General features: G+C 32.6%; 1 protein-coding gene across 1 annotated transcript; it reads right to left on the bottom strand.

Moving 5' to 3' along the window:
• Nucleotides 1-2,571: 2,571 nt before the first annotated feature.
• Nucleotides 2,572-5,827, bottom strand: LOC106445649 (acyl-coenzyme A oxidase 4, peroxisomal). Its single transcript, XM_013887240.3, has 13 exons — nucleotides 5,643-5,827; nucleotides 5,250-5,354; nucleotides 5,042-5,148; nucleotides 4,855-4,932; nucleotides 4,632-4,755; nucleotides 4,431-4,504; nucleotides 4,287-4,346; nucleotides 4,090-4,199; nucleotides 3,690-3,849; nucleotides 3,488-3,564; nucleotides 3,252-3,423; nucleotides 3,025-3,117; nucleotides 2,572-2,946 (listed from the first exon to the last, which is right to left on the bottom strand). The coding sequence occupies exons 1-13, from the start codon at nucleotides 5,668-5,670 to the stop codon at nucleotides 2,815-2,817; spliced, it is 1,320 nt and encodes a 439-aa protein (XP_013742694.1). The 5' UTR covers nucleotides 5,671-5,827; the 3' UTR covers nucleotides 2,572-2,814.
• Between the last annotated feature and the right edge of the window lie 15,999 nt (nucleotides 5,828-21,826).

Raw genomic sequence — 21,826 nt, 5'->3', positions numbered from 1 at the left:
TAAACCCTAAGGTTTGGATTAATTAACCCAAGAGATATAAGTGTATATTTACCTCTTTAATGAAATCTATTTTTGTGACTTTGAGGCTTGAGTATTACAAAAAAAAAAAAAAGTCTTGAGTGCTACTTTGGGAACAAAAACTTGGTTTAGTGCTATTCTAGTCTTTTTCTCTATAATTATTCCGTTTATAAAATAATTTCTATATATTTGGCTATTTAAAATTAAATATAACATATTTAAATACATAAATTGCATTTTGGATATTTCAATATACATTTGATTCTCAGTTTGGCTTTGATGTTTTCGTTTTTTCAGATATAGAAAAATAAAAATCGTTCCATATATTTTGTGCACTAATTTGGTTTCATACTTTCAAGTCGAAGAACTACGACACTATTGAAATTTGAAGGAAGTGCATTCTAAAAAAACTCAGTGAATTGGTTTCTCTGCCTAGAGCCTCAAGCTCATGTCAGCTTTGGTTGGATTGGGGAACGAATGTAGTAGCATGTTCATAGAATTCCAGAAGGATTATGACTAAAAGTTAAATGTGTTTGAAGCTCTTCTAGCTTCTTATGTTTTTGCTCTTGCATGTTTTCAAGAAGATTAGAGGAAAGAGATTGTATTGTAATTCTCTTGAGGATTTGGTTTCTTCACCTCAACACTATCATTATGAAGACAATTTAAATTTCTCCTCTGTTTTTTTCTTTCCATTGCTATATTTAAAAGAAAATTGATTCAAACAACATGTGGACTTCTATTTCAAAAATGGATAAATGGTTTTTGATGAAAACTCGTTTTATATAGAAAAATCTAATAAATTTATTATATACTTCTCTAGTATAAATTAATCATATAGCTATGAAATAGTCACTATGGGTTTGTGACTAAATTTCAAAAAACAAATCACGAATATATACGAAATACAGAAACAGTGAAAAACATGACTAAACTTATCACACAAATCTGATATAGAGTTTCAAATCTCAAATTTAAAGCGGATATTAGGCATGGGCATTTGGGGTCGCAATTGAGTTTCGGTTTTGTCTAATCAGGTTACGATTTTTCGATCAGTCTCATTCGTATTATATGAAAGTTCGGTTTGGGATCGGTTCGGATCCTATCAAGTTCGGGTCGGAGTTAGTAAATTTTCAAAAAATCAGTACAATCTAATGTACTTTCGGAGTCGGGTCCCAATCGGTTTTTCGGTTTAAAAGTACTTAATTTGTACCTTTTTGTAACCAAAACATAAGTAAAATCGGTTCTTCAGTTTTAAAGTACCTGATTTTTTCCTATTTTGTAACCAAACTATAAGTAAAATCGATTCAAAAATAAGAAAGGAACATCACATGTGATCATTCAAAATCAAATGAAAGGTAAACATAGTTATTGATAAAAAAAAACCAAAAAAATAAAAACATAAAACGAAAACCAAGTTCTCATGAAATAAGAAACATTATTCAATGAAAACAAACTCGAAATCTAAAAACTTCAAGCTTCAACCATCAATCTTCATATAATAGAGCCACCAACATTCATGTAATAGATAATTATTTTGGATGTTCAATATATCTTAGTGTATTTTGGATATATATTAAGAACTGAGATCATGTTTACTACAAGATCATTTTGGGATTTTGAATATTTTAGATTCTATCGGATATCCAATTAGGTTCGGATTCGGTTCGGATAATACCCATAACCCGAAATACCATAAAACAATAATCATTTGGTATTTATATCGGGTTCGGATCGATTCGGATTAATTTTTATCGGATTGGGTTCGGTTTGAGTTTCCAGGTTCGGTTTATTTGCCTCCTAGCGAAGATGACCAAATTGGATTCTGCTGACTCCAATCTTGACAGATCCATGGTTACTGGCTGTATTAATAAGGTTCTTGTATGGAAAGCTTCTCTTGGCTTTGCCATGGTGTGGTGGCGCGTAGGAGGTGCGTGGAGAGCACGATCAAGGTCTGATGGCGAGTTTTAGTTGGAGGGGACGTTTTGGTTCTCTCATTTTCACTTAGATTACCATCTAGGGTTTTTAGTCTTTAGTACTTTCTAGTTGCTTGGGTTTTTTTTTAAGCTCTGTTCGTTTGGCTTTGAGTTTTGAGAAGTCACTATTGTATGGTCCTTGAGATTTCAGTGCTTGCAAGCGGATTCCGAAGCTTAAATGCGGGTTATAGCGGTTTTCGTGATGGTTGAGTTGTTTTAAGTCCTTGTAGCTTCAATAAACCGGAAGCTTCTCATGACTGACATAGACCTCAACCCTTTGTTTAACCATGCAAGTTCTTTGAATTGCATTCGTCTTTGGCGAGTCAAATGTATATGATTGATTTGGAGGTTTGCTTATGGTCGTGGTGTTTTTTAGCAACAGCCGGCTTGTGGCTTTGGGTTCAAATCTTATCTAAAGTGTCGACTTGGTTTATCTCTTTCTGCTCTTTAGTCCTGATGTTTCAGACTTGTAAACAACCTATGTTTGGGTTTGTAATGTGTGTGAATAATAAATAAAATTTTCACATAACAGAAAAGTACTGCCAAGCACTTGTTCAACGTTGGCAACCAAAAACACAAATAACTAAAAGTAATTTATTATTTCATCCTTGAACTCAACTCATTAAATGTTCACGGAAGGATTATTCCCACCAAACTAAAATGCCGTACACAGCACGGATCCTTTATTGCAATACAATGGTTGCATATGTCCCTTTATGCCAATATTATTTGGCGCATTTAGTGTCTCCAGGTAAATGTAAAGCTCACACATTACATTTTACCAAAGTAACTAACAGCCAACAACAACAAACACTGCACAACCTTAAAGACGGCTACGGCCCCGTGAAGCTGGGGGTTTGAAACTCGCAATCCCGGTAACTTCCCTCCCCGTCACTAAGGTGTTTATGTCGTACGTCCCTTCGTATGTAAAAATGGGTTCAAGGTCACCGAAAGCCTGCAAATAAATTTTCACGTTTATATCAATTTATCGTTATTAGCCAACCAAGTCAGATATGAAGATTAGCTCGCTCACCTTTGCCACCAGAAAATCCCCTACAACTCCATTCCCACCAAGTAACTCCCGACCTAAAGAAGCAGTTTCCCTTGCCTTGGATGAGATCCATGCCTAGTTGAACCACATCATTGGTTATACAAATAATAGCTATGTTTGATTCCTCAACGCACTCGAGCTAAAAGAATAGCTCTCAGTGACTGTATTACATAATCAGCGACGATGTACTTGAATGGTTTGTAGGATACCTTTCCTAAACTGGCTTGACCTGGAGTCATCTGACCCGACTCATATAGCTTGCAGAGGCGCCAACCCATCATAAACATTGCTTGAACATTGCCCAGCATCTTCACAAGCTTCTGTTGGTTTAACTGGAAAGCAGCCAACGGTGCTCCAAACTGTTTCCTCTCCATTAGATACCTTGGAAACAAAACACATTCAATGAGAATTCCTTTATAACTAACGAAATGAATCCTCATATTACCTGTGACACATATCGTAGACTCCCATTGATATACCAATTGGTTGCCAGGCCACCATTACACGTGAGACAGCCAGGACCTATTCAAATATAGTACATAAAATCAGTTAAATAGCACAAAGAAAAGAGAAAGATGTAATTCGCTTGTGTTGTGGTATAATTAATACTGAAGAGCATTCTGAATTATGTGGAGGCAAAACAGTACCTTGCTTGTGTCCTGAAATGAATTTACCCCAGGTAACCGCTCCTCATCCGGAACAAAGACATTCTTTAGTAGAATGTCTCCATTCTGAACAATACGTAAACCTATTTTATTCGGGATCTTAGTAACCGTTAGGCCAGGCGCATCTTTCTGGACTAAAAATCTGTAAAACGGTAGCTGATCATTTTATAATTCAGAAAATAAAGTCTATCCGAATGAATATGGAGCCAGGTATGCTATTGATTAAGGTCCGTACAAAAGTTATTCTTCAGTACATCCAATCATAGAGCAACCTAGTTCAGCATATTAGAAACTAGATTTTCATGTTGAAATCAAGAGCCACTTTATTAACTTCAAACGACCTCTGTACCTAAGATCTAAGAACCCCTAGAACCTAACATACCCGTTCACTTGGTTCGTTGTCGTATTCCTAGCAAGGATGACCAAAAGATCTGCAAAAGTGCTGTTTCCAATCCAACGCTTTTGTCCCTCAAGCACCCAACCTCCTTCCACCTAATGAAGTAGAAAATTTGAAACAAGTCAAAACAATGAAACATTCTCGTACAAGCAACTGAGTACAAGGGCACAAGAAGGTTAAACCTTTGTGGCAGTTGTTGTTAGAGCACTTGCATCGCTTCCATTGTCAGGTTCTGTCAAAGCCTTTATACAAGTGCAATATATGTAATGGTATCAGCATCAGGTTTACATAACACAAAGGGATGCAAATCGTCTCGACGTACTCACCCAACAAGTCACAGTTTTCATCTGAGCCAAATCAGGCAAATATTTCTGCTTCTGTGCTTCTGATCCACAAAGAGCTATTCTTGACAGAAAAAAAAAACAGAAGAAAATATGCTTATACAAATCATAGTATGCTTGCTGTTTATCAAAAAAAAAAAAACTGAAAACTAAACAAGCTACGAAAGAAACATTAGGACGTCTTACCAATAGTAAGCATGCCCAAAGAGGTATGCACCAAATTAAAAGTCCCACAACTTGCATCAACTCTAGATATTTCGGCTGTAGCAATAGCATTGGCTGTGATGGAGAGGCCAGGACAGCCATAACCCTGAGAAGTCAGACCAAATTTAAAAAAAAAAAAAAAAACTGAAACTCTGTCCATACACATAATCAAAGAAAATCCAAGAAACAAAGCACTAGAAATTACCTTGATGGAGCCACCAGCAACACCCAAAGCTCCAAACTTTGGAATGATATGGAAAGGAAACTCCGCCTTCTCCCAGTACTGATGAGTAAAAATCAAAACAAGAACAATTATGTGACACAATGATAACTATCAAATAAACAAAGAGAAAAAGCATCCTGAACATGAAGATGTCTATCAAAACATTCACCTCAGTCATTATGGGAGCCACTTCTTTCTCCATGAACTCTCTCACCCTCTTCCGAACAGCCTGTTCCTCCGGAGTCAATAGATCATTGAAATTATAATAGTCTGAAGCTGTATCAAGTACAGAAAAAACAAAAAAAAACAGTTTGAGGCCACAAAAGAACAACAAACTAAAAATGTATAATAATATCTTGAAGAGAAGAGATCCTTACTGCACGGTGGAAACTTAGAGGCTGGTGTTGCTTGAGGAAACGCTGCAGATATCTCCATAGGAGGCAAATCAAAATACGAACTCTTCACCTTCTTCTCAGCATTATCTGCAACACGGTAACATTCTCAACTCTCAAATCCAAAACTAATTCAATTACTCGTTTTTATCTCCTATATAACAAATGAAAACAGTCTGCGAATTTGAAATCGCAAACTTCGCCAATCTCTAAACACGATCTAATTTGACGGAGCCAACGATGTTACTTGTTCGATCGGTGATCGACGAACGAATTGCACAGAACGAAGAAAATATTGTGAATTTCTGGAGGATTGAAAGAAGATCACAGAGGACGAGACATGCAAATAACGATGAGAAGAAAGGAAGGAAGACGAACCACGATCTGCAGATGAGAGCACAGTCATGGCGATATGGAAAGCTTCTTTGGCTTCGTGATAGGAACGAAAATCGATGCAGTGAGATAGAATGAAATGTTACATAGATAATAATCACGCGTCCTGATTCAAGACCCGACCCGCTTACGTGGATCTTTATTTAGAATTTATTTTCAGATAAGCTATTATATCTGTTTTTTTAGGAAAAAATAACTTTTTATGGAAATGTTTTCTGAGAAAATGTATTTTTAAAAGATTTTTTTCCTTAGAAATATAATTTATGAGATTTTTTTCATATAAGCTATTGACTAATCACCGGTTTGTATCCAAATAAAAAACGTTTTTTCTAATCGAAAGAACGTTTTTAAGATTAATATTTTACGAAAACAGATTTTTTTTAAAATAAAAGGGCCCGTTTGTTTTTCCATCTGGATGAGTCATCTGGATGAAATTAGACACTAAAAGTGCAACTCATTCAGATGAATCATCCGGATGACTTTTGGAAATTTAGGCTTAATTTTAAAATTCATTCAGCTGAACCAATTTGGATTATTTGAATGGAGATGATTCATTCAAAATGGTATAATGTCTATTATGCTCCTAATATAGTTCGCAAATTACAAACCTAACATAATATCATTTTTGTCACATACGAAAACTCACAAAACTACAAAAACACGTTTTTCCGCAAAAACCTAAAAACTATTTTTTTACGCCAAAACCCTAAAAACGTATTTCCCGCCAAAATTGCAAAAACGTATTTTTCCGTCAAAATTGCAAAAATGTGTTTTCCCGCAAAAACCGAAAACGTGTTTTCATGCCAAAATCACAAAAAACATGTTTTCACGCCAACACCCCAAAACACATTTTTCCGCCAAAACACAAAAACACGTTTCCCGCCAAAATTGTAAAAACTTGTTTTCTCGCCAAAACAAAAAAAAACGTGTTTTCCCGCTAAAACTGAAAATCTCGTTTTCCGGCCAAAACCGAAAAACGCGTTTTCCCACCAAAACCGAAAAATCTTGTTATCCCGCAAAACTGAAAAATCTTGTTATCCCGCAAAACTGAAAAATCTCGTTTTCCCGCGAAAACCGCAAAAACACACAAAAACGCAAAAAATGCAAAAAATGCATTTTTCCGCCAAAAACGTGTTTCCCCGCCAAAACCGCAAAAACGCGTTTTCCCGCCAAAACCGCAAAAACGCTTTTTCCCGCCAAAATCACAAAAACGTGTTTTCCCGCCAATAACGAAATATCGTGTTTTCTCGTCAAAACTTAAAAATTTCATTTTCCCACGAAAATCGCAAAAAAATGTTTTCCTCCAAAACCGCAAAAAACGCATTTTTCCGCCAAAAACGTGTTTCCCGCAAAAACTGCAAAAACATACTTTCTCGCCAAAATTGAAAATTTGTATTTTCCCGCCAAAACCAAAAAATCTTGTTTTTCCGCCAGAACCGAAAAATCTTATTTTCCCGCCCGAACCGAAAAATCTTGTTTTTGCGCCAAAACCGAAAAATGTGTTTTCTCGCTAAAACTGAAAATTGTTTTTTTTTTTCCGTCCAAACCGCAAAAAGAAAAATCGTTAATTTAGAAATAATTCTAATGTAAATATATTAAACTAAATAATTAAATGTAATATAGTTAAAATTAATATCAAACATATGATTAAATCAACATAAGGGTATTTTGGTAATTTGTTTACTAAACTCATTTGATTGGAAATGAAAATAAAGAAACAAACATAAGATCCATTTAGATGATTCATCTAGATGAGCTATGTTGATGGACAAACAAACAATCACAAAAATCTGAATGGATCATCTAAATAGATCATAAAAATGAATCATTTGGATGAAGATGACAAATGGTGAAATATTTGAATTTTGGTAATATTTTCTATTTTTTTCTCAACATATTTCTTTATAATTAAAATGAAAAATATGTATGAATTACTAAAATTTAATAGTTATCTAATAACATATTATTAAATAGTATATGAACTAACGGTTATTATATACTATTATATTTTTATATAAAAAATTTAAACAATATATTGTTGAGAGTTTCAATATAAAAATAAGTTAATATATAGTTGTCGATATAAATGTTTAACATATTTTAATAAATTTATTTTTGTAAAAAAATTTATATAGTTTACAAATTTTAACCCACTTTAATGATGAGTGATAATTTATTTAGATGATTTTTTAAATTCTTTTTGTTAATTTACCTATTTAATAGATTTTTTCATATTTAATTCATATAGCACTTCTATTTTTATATAACACAGAATATAATTATAGAATTTATAAAGAATAGTATATAATTTTTATTTTTTTGGTTTATAATAAAAGTTTAGTTAACATTGATTTATAACAATATTATATTACTAATTACAAATTAATTAATATGTTGTTTTATATAAATATTTAAATTTTTCAGTAAGATTTTGTCAGATTCTTTCTCACCAGATTTTGTTATAATAAAAAAAATCAAATTTATAGTTGGTTTATTATTATTGTAAATAATCAAATATGTCATATTAACTAATTTTTTAAGTGATTCTACTATGTGACTTGTTAATAGTATATAAAAATAGGACTCTAAATTAATAGATTAAAAGCTAAAAAAATTGTTTTTTTTTAATCAACAGCTAAAAAGTTGTTATTTATCTGGACGAGATACAAAATAAAGATTAGATCTAAGATCGGGTCCGGCGAGCGACCGGCGCGTGAGCGTGCGTGCCGTCGCCGGAGCCCCTCGAGCTACCATAAAGATGTTGGTCCTTCGCTTCTCTTCGTCTCCTCTGACCTCCGCCTTGCCTGAGCTCTGGTTTCGGCCCCATCCGTGGCGGATCTGCTTCTGGAGTAAAGGCGCGATCGTGTGAAGGTTTGGCGTGGTGAAGCTATTCGTTGTGACAGTTGACGTTCCGTTTCCGGGAGGTGGAGGATCCTACAGCTCCGTCGCCGTCGGTCCTTGTCTCCGGGAGGTGGAGGCTACTTCAGCTCCGCCGTCGTCGGTTTTGTCTCCGGAGGGTGAAGGCTCTCTCAGTCTTGCATCGCCGGTTTTAGGTGTTTCAGTTTCGGTGGATTGGTTGTGGATCCCGCTTGTGGATCGGATGTGGTTCTCGTTTCGTGGTTTCGAGTGGTTCACGGCTTTGTTCAGTTGAATGAGATCTCGATTGGATCGATGATGCTCTCCGAAGTGAAGACAAAGTGTGGAAGAGAAGAGTTGGTGCGGATGGAGGCTCTCCGGTATTTTGAGCTCGAGGTTTGCGGTGGTGTAGCTCTGGGCGACGACTCGAGGCGGTGATGGTCAAGTTGAGGCAGAAGAGACGCGTATCGTTCTGACGGTGTTGATCTTTACACGTGTCCGGCATCCTTGACGTGTGGGCCTAACGAAGTCGTCCGGTTTCTTTTATTTTCTTTTGTGTTGGGCCTCAGGTCTATTTAACTTGTCTTAGTTGGCCGTAGGGTTTTGGACCTCATGATATTTACTGTGCTGGGCTTCGACCGTGTAATTGGGTTTCTCCGATTTTATTAATATTAAAAACTCGACGGAAAAAAAAAAGATTACACTTAGAAATTTTTTTTTAAAAGCGGGCCTTTAGATTTATTGAGTTTTTCTTTTGTTGCTAAAGTAAAATGTAGACGTTGCGTACGGTCCCGTCTAGTCGTGAACAATAAGGCGACATATAACGAGATGTTTAGAATTTTTAGCTACGAATGGTCGACGTATTGTGACGTTAACATTTCATCAACGACAGCAGCGAACATATATTGTTGCTATTCGTTTGTCGTTATCTCATGAGATGACTATTATTATGGAAGCTTTGAAAATTAGTTTGTTAGAGAATAAAAAAGATTACAAATAGTTAGCTTCATCACGTTGTCATTGAACGGTTCTACATCAGTCAACTATCGGTCCTTTTTCTGATTTTTCAGTACAAGGGTCCGAACCGTGATCGTAGAATTGGTAATATTAGCGGGACGAAATTTAAGTGCAGTACGGTCTAACTGCGGTTCGTGCGGTTTGCGGGACAAGTGTTGTTTTGACAAAATTAGCGGTGTGAAATTGTGTTAATTGGTGAACATGTATAGTTTGCGGAATTGAACAATAAAAAAATAATGTTAATATAGTGAATATTTTGATAAATATTTAGTGAATACAAAAAAAAGTGAATTTCCAATATATTTTATTTTTGTATTGATTTGGTCTTAAAGATAAAATTGAGGAACATACAAATTATTTGTTTTTCAAAGTAACATCCTAATAACATCTTAGATAACAAACTAAAACATGTTTAAAATTAAATCACATATTATAATAATATAAAAACTGTAATGAAAATAAAAATATATTTTAGTGTTGTTCTATAGTATTTTAAAATCTAAATGTATTTGTTATAAAATTAGTGTTTTATGATTCATTTCACTTTTATATAATTTTGAATAATTAAATCAGACAATTAATGTATAGTAATTTAGTTAAATTTATATAGATTAAATTAGTTATATGTGTATAAAGTCAATTAAGCATGTATATATTCTGAAATATTATTGAAAATGTTCCTTTTTTTTATCAAATTGAAAGTGTTCTTTAACAATTAAAAAATCTTAAATGTCAATAAACAAAAGCTAGTCTCTTCAAATTGTTAGAAGGACACTATTATGATACCTACTACAATACATACATAACCTACATTTTTGTATTAGGTATATTTGAAATGTTATAAATAAAATTTGAAAAGAAAAAAAAATGGTTTGATACGTTTCTGGTCAAAAAACGCATGAACCGCTAGTTATTATGCGTGGGCTAGTTTCAAGTGCGGTATTTGGTTTACTGAGCTATGTTTAACGGCTTCGAAATCCGTGAGCGGATTTCATTTTTAGGCTCCGAATGGTGACGGCGGATTTGTTATTAAAAGCGGTGCGGAATTAAAATGCGGGACGATGCAACTGCGGTTCTTGCGAAATTAAAAAGCGATACGGTACAACTGCGGTTTTAAGTAAAAAGCAATGCGGAATATTCTTTGATTGGTGACAATATAAATTTGCAGTATTGAATAATTATTTAATTAAAAAAATAATAAAAATATAGAATATGGAATATAGTTAAATAATAGAAATATTATATTAAAATAATAAAAATATTTTAAAGAAAAATATTTTACTGTATAAATTAATTTAGATTTATAAATCATAATTTATTATATCAGTTATAGTAATTTAAATAATAAAATATTTAATATTATATAACAATCTACTAATAAACATAAATATATATAACGTATAATTGTAGCTAGCTATAACATAAATAACATGCTTAAAACTGTACGTAAGTTCTTATAGCATAATTTTTATTTATATATGTGCTCATTGTTAAGATTTTGCTTTTGTTTATTTTATAATTTTAAAAATTAAATTAAAATTGTTAGTTTTGAATTATTTACTAATAATGTGATACTACGTACCTATTTCTTATTAGTTACATATTAAAAAGGTGAAAATGTTTGGTGCGGACTTTGAAAACGATAAGCTATAAGCATATTTGCATAATTTACCTATTGAAGTATGTATTATTAAACTCTTTTGTTATTAATTAAACAGAAAAGTAGAAATTAATATTTTCTTGTGTTGGGTGCGGATTTAGAGAAAAACGCTGGTAAAATGGTGTTGGACAACGAACTGCGGTTTTGTATGTGCGGTTTTACAAAAGTAGAAGAAACAAAAAAAGTTTTTTGTTCTTTTACACAAGTGCGTTATTATGTTCAATTACGTCTTATTAATTTGAATTTTCATGAATGGTAACAAAAGCGTTATTTCTCTCTCCTTAGCATAAAAACGCCCCGCTTTATGGTTACCATTCTCAACCTTATTTTAAAAAACCGCACAAACATTCTCAACCTGATTGGTGTTACATATGCGGTTTTCAATAAAAATATCTAAAATCCTCACAACATTAGGTCGCCATTCATTACCTATAAAGGAAAATAGCATTTTAAACCCTGAGAGTGTCACATTCTCGTACTTTAAACACTGAACGTTTTTGACTATCATTTTAAACCTTGAAATTGACATTTTTTTCATAACAAATCTCCAAATCAACTAAGTGACCTATACTGTTTATTTTGTGATGACGTGTCGATTTTTTTTTCTTTTTTCTTTTAAATAAAAAATACATAGAAAATTCAAAATAAAAAATAAAAAAATCTAAAAAATCCAAAAATCTAAAATTTCAAAAAATATAAAAAATAACATTTCAAAATTTAAAATTAAAAATAAATATTTTTAAAAGTTAATCCAGTTTTCAAATCAAATTTGTAATTAAATATATGGTGTTGAATAACACTTGATATTAAAATTTGTATTATAATTATAGAACCAATAACAGTACATTTGAATATGAATTTAAAATTATAGAACTAATAATATTAGATTTGAATATTGATTTTAAAATCATAAAACTAATATTAGGCTTGGATTTTCAAATCCACTAGAATACATAAAAACTAATAACCCCCTCTTAGTCTGTCTTCCAGAAAAAATTCTATTTTTCAGACCAAGCCGTAAACGACAACAGTAGAAGACATAGCATTTAGATTTATACTCCTAATTAAACTTGTATTTTAATTTGATTAACTACGAATAAAATCGTATTCAAAAACCATCAACACAGACCGAACTTTATTGCCGAGCTAATGGGGAGCACATGAACAAAAAATAAATAGAAATGCTATACGAGATGAGTGCATTGAAACCTTGTTTTTGTAGCCTACTTGAGTTTATATTCAGATGGCCCATCATGCTATGCTTTCTCTTTCGCTTATACCATAGACTTCACGACAATTGAGGAAAAGACAAGCCCAACACAATTTACTTTTTATAAAAAATCATCAACTACTTTTTATTCTGTAAAAGATCACGAATTTCTTATATATATATATATATATATATGTTTATGATTTTATTTATCAGAAACTATACATTAATTCATATATCCATCTACCTTGTGTGTCCCGCCGATAAATCTTGCCTTTTAAGTTATTTGACTACCAAATTCTTTAAGAGATGTAATAATTATGATTGACCAATTGTGTCTGTATTGTCTTAAATTAACAAAGACACCATGATGTAAAACTTTGTGTGGATGGCTTAGGACGCTCAAGAAATGAATATTAATGGATTTATGAGGATTGGCTGTTGTGACAATAGGATATTCTGTTATGGATTTTGTCAGTCAATTATTAGAGAATCGGTATAAAGAGTGGTAGAAGACACACTACACACTACACACAAAGAGTGATGAGCTAATATTATCAAAAGTTACACGCTGTTCAATAAACTCGCCAGCGCATTCCAAACAAGTTAAAACCTATGTTTCTTTAACATAGTAACCATATTGGTTTATTGCTAAAACCGAAACCAATATAACTCTAAGAAAAATCCCAGAAAATTACACCAAAAAAAAATCCAGAAAAGTACGCAAGAATTGAAAAAGATAGCCGATGTACACTCACACATTCTCTTTATTCATGTAATAAGTCTCATTGGGCGTTATGTGTGGACGCATTTCAAATAAGCCAGATAAATTAAGGAGACATGATGTTGTCTGTGGGAATGCATCTTTACATCTTGAGATTTAGTTGGTTAGCATTAACTGGTCAAATGTGAACGCATTATTGGTGCTTCTTAGGTAGTAATTTTATAGATGTTTGTAGCTTCTCAAAACAATTTTGTGATCCACTCGCCACCAAATACACGTTTGTAACTATGCGGAGAGACATGTGTTTTTCATAGGCATGTGCATTCGGGTATCGGATTGGTTATTTCTAATATCAGATGGTTCAGATATAAGAAAATTGGAACCGATCAGGTAATTTTAAATCTCGGATCAGATTCGGTTTGATATTTTTCAGATCCAGATATTTTCGGGTATACCTTAATGAACCGGAAAAATTTCAATTCTGGTTCAGATTCAGATTGACTTATTATAATCCAAATGTATAGAAAATAATATGTTTTATCCAAATCCAAAATTCGAAACCGGATCCGATACCCAAATGTATCATTAATTATCTGGTTCCGAAGTTTATATATAATATTGACTTATATATAAACTACAATTTTATATATTTATATAATACATATCATAATCAAAACACAAGAATTCTATAAATATAATAATTTATATAAATGTTAAAACTATATCAGGAAAATAAAAAAGATTGAGAAGTAGAAAATGAGAGTGTTTTGTATTGTTGAAGTTGTGGGTAAAATAGAAATATGGTAATGTGGTGTTTATATCATTTATTGACTAATAAAATAAATTAACTGATGAACAACACTAAATATATAGTTGTTTTTTAAAATATATATGAGATCTGCATGCAGTCCATTTGCTTTTTGTTTTTTAAAGACACAAAATATTGAAGTCTATACAAATCTCCTTCTAAGTGCACTTTAAACCAAAAATAGTGAAATGTTGCTTTTAATGGAAGAAGAATACATGTATAGATGAACTATCTTTCTCCTATCACACCATTGAAAACGCTTAAGTGAAAGCAGTGATTGATTGAAAGAGTTAGAAAGCAGAAAAATAATGTGCATAGTTGAATCTTGAACCAGTCGAGTGTGATCCACAGATCATTATTTTGGTAACGATGTGAAACGAAATAAATATGAATAACGAATGAAATAAGTAGTTTCGAGGATTTGGATCTATGTAAATTATTGAAAAGAATATTCTTATAAAACGTAAATGATATGTGTATGAAATATTCTATCTTATTTATGCAATGAGGGAGTATTTATTAAGATAATCTGATCTGAGTTCATAACTAACAAACTGTAGTTGCTTGGTTTTCCAGTCTATTCCTTTGTAATTTTCATAGGTTGAGATTCAAGCATTCATGAAACTTTACCCAACTATAAGACCTTTAGTTAAGAAAAAAAAACTAACAAACAGTAGTTGGCTAAAATGATCTGATTTATCTCCTAGTAAAAAAATATATTAATATATAAATAGATTAGATTTTGATAAGATATTAAATAACACATGTTGTTGATTATATAATTTTTTCATGTTAGGTAACAAATACTTATGCAGTTATGTTATAATCTAAAAATACGATATTTTATTTTATTAAGTTACAAACGTCAAATTTATATTGTGTTTTAGAATGTGTATATGTACTTTGTATTGTATATAATTTTTATATACAAAAATACTAAGCGTAGTTAAATTATACACCGAATAATAAATATACTTTAATAATCTAACACACAAACTATCAGATAAATATAAAAAAATCATATATTAATTTTAAAACTATATTAAAATAATTGTACATACAAAATAAAATATACTAATATATTTTACAATTTACTGCAAGTTTTTTAAAATATCAATAAAGAAACATTTGAATGAGCACAATTAGTTTTGATTTCTAAAATAAAGATACCTTAAGTCAGACTATTTACAAATAAATCAATATGTTTCTATCTAATAAAAATAAATTATTAACAATCAGGTAATATTTATATTATTTGATTAGGAGAATTTTATAGTGGACTGAATTACATTTTTTTTACTGTTTTAAGTTGTATTTTTTTTTTGTCAATTTTGTTATTAAAAGTTCAAAGGCTAAACATTACACGAAGTGAGTCCAATTACATCAATTTTCTCCAACCCATTTTCCCACTATAAACCAAGAAAATACATCTGTCCAATACATGTAGGAAAAGATAAACTTCCTAGACACGTGGCTTTCATGCGATGATCTTTGGACACCTCACAAGACACCTCATCAACGGATGTTTTTTACGCCCGCGGTGAATCTCTCTGGTGAAAGCTTCTTCCGTCGATGATATCATCTTTCGTGAAGTTGGAAATTCCATCAGCTTCGTGTAACATAACAGATGCTCCTCTTTTCAACCAAAGATATCAAAAATCAAATCTGAGATTGCTGGAACTTTAAAACACGAATTGACTTCAATACAATTTAAATTAAGGTCTTTGTTAGGTCGCTTTTCACCGGAAAAGCCTCAACTTTACTTAAACCAAACTCAACTTAATCGAAGTAAAATCAACAATCCATTCAAACTTCCGGCAAGCTACTTAGCTCTATAGCCATATCAACGGCCGCTATAAGCAAGAGCAAGATTTATGCTTGTTTAGAAGAAGAAAGGCATAACCAGCAAAAACGTTTGATAACAATATCATTGGGATTTAAAAGAGCACATAGGAGCATCAGAAAACTAAAATCCGACTAAACAAAATCGGAACTTTATTATATTCAAACCGAACCAGAGATAGAAGATGAAGAAGATGAAGAACAACTTTGATTTGGTTTGGAAAATACAACAAAAACTCGTCTTGATGAAGTCCCAAAATCGTCTACACGAAAAGAAAATACGCCAATGCGAAACTGAAAATCGCCTAAAGCGAAGAACAAGATCGATCTAGAGATCGAAAGGTTATATTACACCAAAAGATAGTCTCTTCCTCTCCAGAAAAAAATCTCCCTTGTGAAAGATAGAAGTGAGGGAACAAGAGAGACTTTTGCCTTTCTAAAGAGAGGAGAGAGACTCTTGATCCTCTCTGGTTAAAGTCAGATTACCAAATCTACTATTTTAAGTTGTCTAGTACACATTTAAAATATTTATAAGTACGAGGACGGGGTAGTTGAACAAACATATTGACACCAACTATAATTAAAACTAGGTAATAATCCGCGCTTTGCGCGGGATGTGATTATTAGTTTCGTTATTTTTAATAAAAATACATTAAATCTGTTTAATCTAGATATTCGTTCTGTTTTAAGTTTTTTTTTTTATGGTTTTTAATCTTCTAAAATATAACTATTATTTTAAGTTAATATTCATTTTAGTTTATTCGGTTAAAAATGTTTGATTTTCTTGTTTTTGTTTCCTGTAAAAATAACAAATTAATATTATTTATTTATTTTCATGTTATGAATTTTAGATAGTCGTCATGTCGAACCAATAGTTTCATATTATAGTTTCTAAACAGATAATAGTTTAAGAAAAAGAAAAGAATATTATTTTTTTGGTGAAATTTCAAATTTATTAATCACTCAAGAGAACATTTACAAGTAAATGAATGTTATAAAAATTCCTATGCCCTATCTGAAATAATTTTTTTTTAGAATCTTCTAATCTCCCTTCACCTCAAACCATCTACACATAAGCCTTCCAAGCTTATGATCACTCGCATATTTGAGGGATGATACCCTGTTTTTGATCGTCTTATCAGTAAGTTTGATCATCTGCTCCACCGTTTGAACCCCTTTTTGATGTCTCCTAGCATTACACTCTCGCTATATGTGATAAACCACCGTTTGAAAGAGAAGTCGGATAAGCACCTGATCTACTGCAGTGAACCATCTCCTTTGTAGCATCAGAAGGGTATCACTCCAATCTGGGTTAATCCCAGCTCCAATTAATTTACTAGCAAGCTTATCCCATACTGTATTAGAATAAGGACAAGCAAAAAATAGATGATTGCACATCTCGTTTTTCTCCCCACACAGAACACACTCCTGAATGATTCCCCACTTCCTCATTCGATCTCCTGTGACAAGTTTATTTTTGACTGCCAGCCAAGCAATGAAAGCGAACCGAGGAACCCCCTAAGAAAACCAAATACTACTACTCCAGCCAACAACGTCATGCTTCATCCGAATTTGGTGCCAGGTTTTTTTTGCGAAGAAATGATCATGGTATTCTCCACTCGAATGCCTCCAAAGAACTACATCCTCCCCACGATCAGATGATGGATTTGGCTCCATCTGAATCCTTTCATGCAGAGTATAATAGTATCTACTTCTCTGTCCTCTCACATTCCACTGCAGGCTTGAGGCAGCTTCACATAATCTCACCTTTTGTTTGACACCAAGATAGCATGTACCAACAGCTCCTGTGATATCCATAAGCTTCCCAACATGCAGCCAATCATCAAACCAAAAAAAAGCCTTCCTGCCATTACCAATCTCCAACTGCAAAAATTGATAAGCCAAAGGCTTCATCTGCAGTAATTTCCGCCAAATCCAGGATTCCTTAGCATCATCTCTCACATCCCAGAAGGAGCCCTCCTGCATTAGGTAATGATGCACCTAAGAAACCCACAAAGACTCAAGCATAGTAAAAAGCATCCATATCAAACTTAATGCAAACACTTTTGTAGAATCTCGCAGACGCCTCAGACCAAGTCCACCTTCAGCTTTCGGATAGCAGAGATCCTCCCACTTCACCTTCGCCTTGTGTGTGAGGTTAGGAGAGCCAGACCACAAAAATGCACTGCAGAGACTCTCTATTTCATTAAGACATCCCATCGGAAGTATAAAACTCCAAAAGTTGATGATACCAGGGATGACTGACTTTATCAACTGCAACTACCCAGCAAAAGATAAACTTTTATTAGTCCAAGAGAGCATACGATTTCTTATTTCACTACAAATTGGTCAGTAGTGAAAGAAGCATTAAGAAAAAATATTTCAACTTTAAAAAAAATTAGATACTTCAATTGTGGTGAATACTTAGTTACAAGATGCTCACATCAAGGTGCACATGCATGTGTATGTAAAAAGTATATAAAATAGTTGATAAATATATACAGATATTGTTAATTAATATTAAATGACATTTTTGTTCAAAATAATACATGAAAGATAAAATAAAAATTAATTTAAAATAAAAAAAGCCTTGACATAAGTCATTTTTTTCATATAAAGAAAACAAAATTGTATCCGTAAATAGAGGTGGACACAGTTCGAATATCTGAGTATTTGGAAGCATTCATGTCGATTCGATCTTTAGCCACCTAGATATTCGGTGACTCGGATATCCGAAGTGTTTTAGAATTTTACAGAATATCTGATTTGATCCGTAAATAAAACGAAATTGAAAATAATTGAAAATTTAATAATATCATTTTAGGGCTTTTTGCAAAATTGACCTACAACTTAAAGTCAAACACAAAACTAACCTCTTTTTTTTTTTGAAAATTGGTTTTGCTCTATTCACCCCACAAGTTCATAAAATTCACGAAAATGCCATCAAATTTTTTTTTTTTTTCGAAAATGACATTTTTACTCTCTCACCCTCATCATCTTCAAGTAATTACAAAATTGCCATTGTTATCAATACCCTAACCACTATGAACAACCAATTTGAAGCTCTTAATGCTCCCAAAATCGAGTTACCCTTCTTCTTTTTCCATTCTTATGAACTAAACACAACATATCTCTCACTTTCTCTCCACATTGAGCTAAAAAACCCAAGATTTTGATTTTACATTTTTTATGGTTCATAAAGTCATAGAAGCTAACGATTATGGGTGTGTCACTTTCGTTTGAGATTTTGTGTGCTTGGAGAAGCCTTATGTGTGCTAAGGAAGTTATCTCACCAATTTAAGGTATGAAATCAAAAAAAAATTCCAGATTTGTTCGTCAGACGAATTACATGGGAAGTCGTCTAGCAGTAGACGACTTACTTGGAAGTCGTCTGGTCAACGCAGAGGTTATTTTTGCAATTGACTTTGAAATCTGTTTTCTAAGATGACTGAAAGTTAAGTCGTCTGATTTTGTTTGGTTACAAAAAAATCTCCAAAGAACCTAGACGACTTACATTTCAGTGGTCATAGGTTAGTTTTGCATTTGACTGGATTATTTCGGAAGTTTGACTTTCCCGGACGACTTACATTTCAGTCGTCTGGTGAAAATTGAAATATCCATATTTTACTAACACTATACGACTTACAATTAAGTCGTTATAGGTTAGTTTTGCAATTGAAAAAAAAAACTTCAATATTTAATTATATCCAGACGACTTATAATTTAGTTATCCACCCGACGACTTACATGTAAGTCGTCCATGATTTTATTCCGAGATTCTGGTCAAACCTCGTAAATCCTGGACGACTTACAAGTAAGTCGTCTGACGTACGACTGAATTGTAAGTCGTCTATATATAATTAAATATTGAAATTTTTTTTTTCAATTGCAAAACTAACCTATGACGACTTAATTGTAAGTCGTCTAGTTTTAAAAAAATATTGATATTTTAATTTTCACGAGACGACTAAAATGTAAGTCGTCCAGGAAAGTCAAACTTCTAAAATACTCCATTCAAATGCAAAACTAACCTATGACGACTGAAATGTAAGTCGTCTAGCTTTTTGGAGTTTTTTTAACCAAACAAAAGTAGACGACTTATTTTTCAGTCGTCTCAAATAACAGATTTCAAAGTCAATTGCAAAAATAACCTCTGCGTTGACCAGACGACTTATATTTTAGTCATATGGAATACTTAGATTGAAGTCGTCCGCGTCGACCTAAATGAACGACTTCTCTGGAAGTCTACTAGATGACCTCTGTGGATGTCGTCGGCGTCAATGTTTAATAAACTTGCATTTTCTCTAAAACTATAAAGATTTTTTAACATTTTCTTGTTAATTCATGTTTATTAATGAATATTTGGAGTACTGAATAAAATTTATAACTTAATTGGTGATATTTATGAGGTTACCAACATTCACGTTAGTTAAAGTTTCTAACTGATCCGAGAAGACTTCCGTGGAAGTCTTCTCCGCTAGTTTTTAAGTCTTCTACGTTAGTTTTTGAATAACTTGTATTTTTAAGAGTGATAAGTAACTTCAAGATATGTAAAACTAATATTTACAAAATATGTTTTCTCCCTTAGTTTTACTAAATTTGACTAAGTTTTTCAACGCAAACTTATAAAAAATATGATATGCTTTGACTAGTTACTATTGTTTGTTTCCATCTCTTAAGTATTATTGTTATAGACAATAATGATGATTATTGTTATGAGTTGGAAGAAGGGTTAAAATGCTTCTTAAAATATTGTATTAATATGAAACTACCAACATTCTTGTTTATTAAGATGAGAAAAAGGCAATTGGAGTTTATTATTGCATATGAGAGATCCAAAGATAAGAAAAAGGCTACTGAAGTCTATTATTTCATTGATTGGTAAATGTGTAAACACATTGTTAGCATATTTATTACATCTTGGAAAACATTATTACTGATTTTACCAAAAATTCACAACTAAAAGAGTAGACATGCAATTCACAAAACAGACCACAAACAAAACTATTATAGATCATTCATCTACAAAGACAAGCTTGGACTCCACTTGATATGAAAGAAAACTTTGTCAGAAGACTTCCAGGAAGTCCAGACGACTTTTAGGAAGTCCAGACGACTTCCAAAAAGTCCAGACGACTTTGTCAGAAGACTTTTAGGAAGTCCAGACGACTTTACAGGAAGTCCAGACGACTTTGTCATACGACTTTTAGGAAGTCCAGACGACTTCCAGGAAGTCCAGACGACTTTGTCAGAAGACTTCCAGGAAGTCCAGACGACTTCCAGACGACTAACAGGTAAGTCGCCCCAGAAGTCTTCCAGATCTGAAAAACCTGCATATCCAAAAACGTTCAAATGGCTTAAAAACAGAAAAAAATGAGTGGAAGATTAGATAAATCTACCTTTATAGAACATACAAAAATACATATCTAAAAATAATAGATCTACCTTTAAATTAGTGGAAGATGAGTACTATCTGATTAAAAACCTGCAAAAAAAAGATAGATTAGTAAGAAAGACATGAGACAAAACTGAAAAATTCATATAAAGTTTGGTGTTTTCAAGTCAAAGAGATTAAAGTGGGTTTGGAAAGTTTTAGTTTGGAAAAAAAGTAAGAACTTTATACAACAAAAAGTTACCAAATGAAGAAAAATCAGACATAAAAACTTACCAAACGCTCAGATCTATTATGAAAGGGAGACTTCGTCAGAAGACTTCCATGAAGTCCAGATGACTTCCAGGAAGTCCAGACGACTTCTTGGAAGTCGTCTGGAAGACTTCCTCGAAGTCGTCTAGAAGATTTCCTCGAAGTCGTCTGGACTTCATGGAAGTCATCTTGACTTCAAATCCAGATCTGAAAAACCTGCATATCCAAAAATGTTCAAATGACTTAAAAATAGAAAAAATGAGTGGAAGATTAGATAAATCTACCTTTATAGAATACACAAAAATACATATCTAAAATTAATAGATCTACCTTTAAATTAGTGGAAGATGAGTACCATTTGATTAAAAACTTGCAAAAGAGATAGATTAGTAAGAAATACGTGAGACA

Source organism: Brassica napus, chromosome A4 (assembly GCF_020379485.1).
Source record: "Brassica napus cultivar Da-Ae chromosome A4, Da-Ae, whole genome shotgun sequence".
In the NCBI taxonomy this organism is placed as follows: Eukaryota; Viridiplantae; Streptophyta; class Magnoliopsida; order Brassicales; family Brassicaceae; genus Brassica; species Brassica napus.
The sequence above is the reverse complement of the archived record's forward strand: the minus strand, read 5'-3'. Positions and strand labels throughout refer to the sequence as shown.